At 48.3% G+C, this 7,909-nt stretch overlaps 1 protein-coding gene across 1 annotated transcript in view; it reads right to left on the minus strand.

Annotated features, from left to right (window-relative positions):
• Window positions 1-7,480, minus strand: part of DCHS2 (dachsous cadherin-related 2) — a 353,317-nt gene extending 345,837 nt beyond the window's left edge. Inside the window, exon 1 of the mRNA XM_043972284.1 lies at window positions 5,351-7,480. Within this exon, the coding sequence (XP_043828219.1) occupies window positions 5,351-7,480 (2,130 nt within the window). The remainder of the gene's footprint in view (window positions 1-5,350) is intronic.
• Window positions 7,481-7,909: the final 429 nt, after the last annotated feature.

Raw genomic sequence — 7,909 nt, forward strand, 5'->3', positions numbered from 1 at the left:
ATGTATCAGTGATGATTTAGGATATGGTGAAAGGAAAAAGCTTTAGGGACAAAGGTCTGGACCAGTCTGAGAACTGGAACCCTGGGAAGTTGCAAGGTTCAGCTGGAAGAAGGAAGGCAATGTTCAAGATGCAGACTAAGTCCCAGGGCTACAGTCTCTGCTACCTACAGTATGGCAAACACCCATTCCCTGGGAGAGAAAGTACCTTAGGTGTACAGGTTCAGCCCTGGATCATATTCACTTGAATTCTCACTTTTCTAACTGCTTTCTTTATGTAGGTATGGACCAAATCCTTCTTCCCTTCATCTAGGCAGAGACAATGGGTAGAGTTTTCTAAAGGAGCTTTACTAAGAAACCAAGGGAAAACTAAAGGAAAACAGAATATAAAAGCACAAACTGGGTGAGCAACTGACATGATCAGGGACCACTAAAAGCTTAGCCTGAGGAAACTTCCATCGTGTCACAGACGAGTTGGGTTGTCTCAGCTAAGGGACACCTCACTGCCTGCGTCCATTCCTCTTCCTCTGCTTCTCAATGCTATCTGAAGGATTCCAAAGATTCTTCCCCTGGGCCAGCCTTCATTGACCATGAAGAGGCCTTGAAGGCCTTTCTTCTTTGGAATTCTGTGACTGCTGACCCAGGAAGGCCTGCTCTATTTCTCTCTGTCCTGATTTATCTGTCCAAATAGTCCTACTGCTTAAGCTGGTTTCACTCACAGGTGAGGCTCTTATCACTTCACACCTTGTTCTCATCAGCTAACAAGGCTGACCTCAACCTTAAGTCAAATGGCCCTACAGAGGTACAACCATCTATCCTCTTGAGGTTGCCTTAGACACAACTATACAGGCCAGGCTTTAGCAGAGACTGGCTGGTTCTATTAAAACCCATGTCCTCTAGGGGACTTCCTACTAAGTCTGATTTTTGAATGGTATTTCTTATTTTCCATGTTTCAGAAGAGACACAATAATACATATTCTCTGAGCCCAGAACACCAGCTTTACTCATTCCCCACAGGGTAGTAGGTTTTTTGTTTTGTTTGGTTTTGGTTTGGTTTTGGGGGCTTGACAATGGGGGTTAAGTGACTTGCCCAGGGTCACACAGCTAGTAAGTGTCAAGTATCTGAGGCTGGATTTGAACTCAGGTCCTCCTGAATCCAGGGCCAGTGCTTTATCCACTGTGCCACCTAGCTGCCCCAGGGTAGGATTTTAAAAGATATCACTCAGATCAAAGCAAAAAAAGGACACATTAGTACAAAAATAATCATATATGCTTTTTTGTGGTGCCAAAAAACTGGAAACTAAGGGGGTACCCAGCAATTAGGGAACAAGTAAATAAAATATATGAACATGATAGGATACTATGGTTATAATGACAAAAGCAGAAGGTTTATAGAAATCTGGGAAGACATTATGAACTGATACTATGTGAATTGAGCAGAACCAGGAGAAAAATGTATACAAAAATGCCATTGCAAAAATGAACATTTGGGGGGGGTGGGGCAATGAGGATTAAGTGACCTGCCCAGGGTCACAGAGCTAGTGTCAAGTGTCTGAGGCAGAATTTGAACTCAGGTCCTCCTGAATCCAGGACCAGTGCTTTATTCACTTCACCACCTAGCTGCCCCTAAAGACTATGCTTTTTTTTTTTAATGAACAATTTTAAAAGGCAAAAGGACTATCATCAATACTAATGACCAACCATGATTCTAGAACAGGGCTTCTTAAATCTTTTCCTCTCGAGACCCCTTTCTACCTGAGAAATTTTTTCATGACCCTGAGTATATAGGTATATAAAATAGGTATACATAGCCTTTCTTCTGTTGCCAATTTTTTGAGAATGGCCACATTTAGTTACTCAAGTCCATATGGAGACATAACCCACAGTTTAAGAAACCTTGTTGTAGAGGACCAGTGATGCAGAATGGTAGCCACTTCCTAACAGAGAAGAAAGAGACATAAATGCAAAATAAGAGATACATTTTTTTGTACATGGACAACATGGATTTTTTTTACTTGATTATGCATATTTGTTATAAAGGTTTGGGTTTTCTTTTTTTCCCCATTTGCATGGGGGAAGGTGGGAGGGAAAGAAAATTAATGCTTGTTATCAAAAATGAAATTTGCTTTTTAAAAAAGACGTTACTTGCTCCTGGAGAGTAGTCTTCAATAATTCAATACTGAACTTATTTTGGTGGAGGGGGGGAGACATTGGGACTCTCAATCTATGATTTTATCACTATGAGGAATGCTTTGCAGGCTTTCATCTGTAATTCAGAATCATAGTAATTTGCCTGGGGCACTGAGTTAAGTCCCTTCTCCAGTCCCACAACTGGTAGGTGTAGGAGGTGAGACATAGTCCCAGGTCTCATGCTATCTCTACTTACAAAATTTAATTTAAACAGCTAATTTGAAGCACAAGATTCACCTCCTGACATAGAGGTAATAGACTCAGGTTTAGAATTGGACATCTACTTTTTGGACAAAGCAATTTGTTTTGCATGTCTATGCTTATTTGTCACAAGGGTTTTGTTTTTTACCTGGGGGAAAACCTTTAGAAAGAAGAGAAAGAAAATCAAGTTTTGTCATCGAAAAATATTAATTTTCAAAACAAAATAAAAACAAGGTAAGTATATTGACATACTCTTCCTGTAATAAAAGGAAACTCGTTCCATGACACTTTTTCACCAAAAAAACAAAACCCACAAAAAATTTTTTGGGTTTTTTTGGTTTTTTACAGGGCAATGAGGATTAAGTGACTTTCCCAGGGTCACACAGCTAGTAAGTGTCAAGTGTCTGAGGCCAGATTTGAACTCAGGTCCTCCTGAATCCAGGGCTGGTGCTTTATCCACTGCACCACCTAGCTGCCCCAAAACCCACAAAAATTTGAAAATTACTCATACAACCACAGAATCCTAAAGTTGAAAGAAACTCCAGGTGTGATCTGGTTCTACCTCTACTAACCTACAAGAATTTACTGAGTCTCTCCTAGGTGCCTAGCACTTGGCTAGGAAAGAAAAAGGGTCAGTACTACCAAGAGTGAGCTACAAAGAGTCCTTTCTTTAACTTTTTGCTAGTCCCTTGTATTTTTAGATCACTCCCTAATTCTCTTTTTTTTTTTTTTTAGTGAGGCAATTGGGGTTAAGTGACTTGCCCAGGGTCACCCAGCTAGTAAGTGTTAAGTGTCTGAGGCCGGATTTGAACTCAGGTACTCCTGACTCCAGGGCCGGTGCTCTATCCACTGTGCCACCTAGCTGCCCCCACTCTCTAATTCTCAAAGAACTCAGACAGCCATTGGTTTAGCTACTCTGTGAGGGAAGCAGGGCAGACATCTGTGTGCCCATTTTACACATGAAGAAACAGATTAAGAAAGGTAACATGGCTAGGAGTGGGATGGCGTCTCCCCCTACCTGCTGCTGTAGTATCACACTGCCTTGCATTGCATGCCTCAAAGGAGAGAAAGGTGGAGGCACCTGTAAAGGTTGTGGGAGATGCTTCCCTTTATGGTGATGAAGATTGAATGGAGTCAGGGCTCCAGAAACCACAGTTTAAGGAACACTGACTTCAAGCAAACTATACCATGTAATTTGATGGGCACATGACTGGGCTCACCCAGCAAGTAGGGACTCCCAAGTTTCCTTGTGTACTGAGCTTCCTGAGTTCAAATCCAGACTCAGACACTTCCAAGCTATGTGACCCTGGACAAGTCATTTAACCCTGTTTGCCTCAGTTCCTCATCTGTAATATGAGCTAGAAAAGGAAATAGCAAACCACTCCAGTATCATTGCCAAGAAAATTCCAAATAAAGTCACAAAGAGTCAGGCATGACTGAAACGACTCAACAACAACAATATCCTGAGGTGATTAATACATATCTAAAAAAAAAATTCACACAAAGAATTATGGTCACCTGTTACCAATTATAAGCCTTAGATTTGCAGTGAAGACCTGTATTCAAATCCTAGCTCTGATACTCCCATGACTTTACACAAGTAATTTCATCTCCCTAGGCTTCTATTTTCTCATGGTCCATTTGGGTTAGAAGAGGCCTTAAATGCTATTTAGTTCAACATCCCACACCCTAAGTCCAACCTTCAATGGTCATAACTTCATCTTTAAAAGTCACCTCTGGAAACCGTGTCTCCTTGAAATAGGTGGCTTTGATATGGGGAAGAATAAAGAGAATGAAGAATATTGCCGTACTTACAAATTGTTTTAAAAGAATAAAGGCAATTGCACATTCACAGAACTGGCCATTCAATCACTTCTCAAAATACATTGACACTTCATTCCTCTGTAGGTCCCTTTGCTGCAGCTTCTAACTGTCCAGAACACAGATGGGAAACAAACAAACAAAAATATGCAAAAGGGGGGGGGTCTCTGAATTTTCAAAATAGCTCATACCTTATTTACTTTTATTCTGCACCTATTTCTAATGATCCCATTGATCTGAGCAGGTTTTCCTGCTTAGTCCAAATTAGAAGCAGCGAGAAGGGGTGTGTACAGCTGGAAATGACAGCTGTCATCATGCTGACAACTTGAATTTGAGAGAGAAAAGGAAAAAATAACTATAAAAAGCAAATAGGAGAATTTTTAAAAGCACAGCAGTAGTGTATAGCCCTACATGCCCTAAGGGCATTTCAACAGAACAAATGATGCTCCTAATGATGGGCCTGAATCATCAAGAAAAGTTTGAATTAGTTCCAATACTTCTTGTCTTAAGAAGACAGGGAAGTGTGAAATACTCTTCAGAAAGTGATTCACCCAAATACATTTTTTTATAATTGAAGCATCAGTTATCTAGAAAATACGCATGTCACACTTAATTCCCCAACAGTGCCCAAATAAATGAGGCACTACTGTGTGTCCCAGTTATCACTTGGACTCAGCAAGTTTTCTTTTGTCTTGTTTTCTCAAACTAGCTTGTGTGACTAGACACAGAAAAAAAAAGGAAACAAAAAACCCTTCCATCCTGGAAGGCATTTTAGAGTTTATCTAATTCAACCTCATTTTGTAAATAGGAGAACTGAAGCCCAAATTAAGTGAAGTGACTTGGCCAAGGTCACAGAGATCTAGAGAACTGAACACAGCTTTTCTGATTCCTGACCCACTGCTCTTTTGCCCAATACTAAGCCCAAGTCTGTGGTTTTTGCAAATTGAGAAAACTCAGAAGCCAGAGAGTTTCACTGATTTCCCTCCAGTCAAAGAGGAAAGACAGGAGAAACTTAGGTCTTCTTTTGGTTTTTAGATCATTCAAGTTTTTACTATACTACTAAGGATCGCTTTCCCTTCCAGGCTTTGAAAACCGCCCTGGCCCTTCCCGCCACCGGTCTCCAGATGACCCCTGCCCTCACCTGCAAAAAGCAGTGCCCGGAGGGGGCATGTTCAGCTACGCTGGCATTATACACCTGCCGCTGGAAGACGGGCTCGCTATCATTTACATCCTCCACGGTCACGCTCACCCAGCAGGTGGAGGAGAGCGGGGGCTGGCCGAGGTCCTGGGCCACCACCTGCAGCTCCACGGCCTCCTGAACCTCCCGGTCCAAAGCACGGGTAGTGCTTATCACTCCGCTCTCTGGGTCCACAGCAAAGGCCAGAGGATGGCACCTGGCTCCACGAGCTGCGTCTTCTGGGTTGCAGTCGTTCGGGGGCTGGACCTGGGTTAGGACATAGCGCACCCTGGCCTGGTCAGTGCCCGGCTCATCTCCGTCTGAGGCGCTGAGACGGAGCACTGCAGTGCCGGGCGCCGCGGCCTCAGACACCGAGGCGTAATAGCGCTCCTGACTGAAATGGGGTACCTGGTCGTTGACGTCGGTGACCCGAAGCAAGAGGGCCTCCTGGGTGCTAAGGGGCGGGGAACCCGAGTCCGTGGCCACCAGCAGCAGCTCGTAGTGGCTGCGGCTCTCCCGGTCTAGGGGCCCCTCCACACAGAGGAAGAACACATCCCGGGGGCCTCCTGGCCGCAGGGCGAAGGAGCCCACGCCGCCCTCCAAAGAGAGTGTGATGCCCGCGCTGCCCCCTTCACTGCCCGCTCCTACCTCGGCAGCTTCCTCCCCCTCGGGGTCCCCATCGAGGTCGGACACGGAGACTCGGGCTACGTAATCCCCGCGCCTGGCACCCTCTGACACCTGAGCTCCGCCGCCTTCGGTCAGAAAGAGCAAGTGGATGGAGGGCCGGTTGTCGTTCACGTCCAGCACTGCAATGGATACCAGAGCGCTGGCGGCCTCGGGTTCGGCGCCTCCGTCCCGAGCTTCCACAACCAGCTGGTGCCGGGACTGGGACTCCCTGTCCAGCGGCCGGCGTACTCGCACCAAGCCACTCAGCTCCTCCACGGAGAAGTAAGCGCCCTCGCTGTCGACCCCGCCCGCGGAAGGCTGCCGGGTGCGGAGGCTGTAGCGCACTTCTCCGTTGGGCCCCAAGTCGAGGTCTGTGGCGTGCACCCGGCAGACCGCGGTGCCCGGCGGGGCGTCTTCGCGCACCGCCACCCGGTATTCACTCTGGTTAAAGACCGGCGGGTTGTCGTTCTCGTCCAGGACGCGTACCTCCACTTGCAGGCGGCCAGTGCGCCGGGGGCTGCCCCCGTCCCATGCCTCGATCGTCAGCTCGTGAGCAGCGGCGGCCTCGCGGTCCAGACGCCGCACCAGCACGAGGTCCAGAGGCTCCAGTGGTGAAGACGAGGAAGACGAGGAGGAGCCCGAAGAGGAAGGCTGCTGCCCCGGGCCTCCGTAGCGCAACTGGAAGAAGCGTCCCTCCGGGTTCTGCGTGAGTTCGGGAGGCTGCAACAGGGTGTAACCCTGGATGCTGAACAGCCCCGCGTCCGGGTCCCGGGCCCCGGGCAGGCGGAATGCTGTGCCGGGGGGGCTGAGCTCCGAGATGTCTAGCTGCAGGGAGTCGCTTGGAAAGCGGGGCGAGTGGTCGTTCACGTCGTTCACGGTAATCTCCACCTGCACCACGGCGCCCAGAAGCGTGGCCGCCACGAAACTGTAGCGGTCCCGCCGCTCGCGGTCCAGGCTGCGCGCGGTGCGGATGATGCCTGTGTCGGTGTCCACGTGAAAGTCGTCGAGCAGCGGGGAGTCGCCCGAGTCCTCAGACAGGAAGAAGCCGTCTCCCACCCCCTGCTGCTCACCGGGCAGCCCGGCAAGGATATCCCCAACCAGAGTATCCGGAGGGAGCCCTTCGTCCACCGCTAAGCTGAGGTTGTACACCTGGGCGGACGAGCCGGAGGCGGTCCACAGCCACATGTGGAGGAAGAGCCCCAGCAGGTAGCGCTGCCCGGCAGCCAGAGTGCACAGCTGTCCGCCGCTGCAGCCGCGTCTCTGCTTCTGGCTTCCTCTCTCCGCGGGGAGCCGGAGCTGCGCCCCAGCCAGAGCATCCCATTGCAATCCTCGGCACGTCTCCCTTCTCCTGGGGAACATCAGGCGTTGCCCAGCCGGGATTTCCTGCTGCTGCAGAGCCTTGCACCTCCTTCTCCCAGGGGGGTTCATTTCTTCCCCCTCTGCTCACCTCAGTTCATCAGCTCTTTGGAAAACTGCTGTTTGTCTTCCTTCGTAGCTATAGGAAGAGCCAAGTGCCTCTACAGGGAGCCTCCTTCAGGAACCGGTGTCTCAGCCAAGGAGGAAAGAGTTTGTTTAGCAAATAGACAAACGGCAGTTCTGAGTTCTCGAGGTTGCACTTTGCAACTGGCAAAGTCTTTCTCTGCCTAGAACATAGGCAAGACTAGAAAGCTGCCGCTTCTGCTGCTGCTGCCTCTGCCTTCCTCTCCGGCTTCATCCCCTGGATTTCCTTAGATCGGTCTCATCTCGGTTTCTCCCTCTGCCGTTATTCCTTTTACATCTGTTCCTTGTTCTGCTCGGCTGGTTGTTTCCCCCTGGTAAAGTCAGGTGCATTATTTCTTTTGCCAGAAAAGGAGGAAA

This window comes from Dromiciops gliroides, chromosome 6 (assembly GCF_019393635.1).
Source record: "Dromiciops gliroides isolate mDroGli1 chromosome 6, mDroGli1.pri, whole genome shotgun sequence".
Taxonomy (NCBI): domain Eukaryota; kingdom Metazoa; phylum Chordata; class Mammalia; order Microbiotheria; family Microbiotheriidae; genus Dromiciops; species Dromiciops gliroides.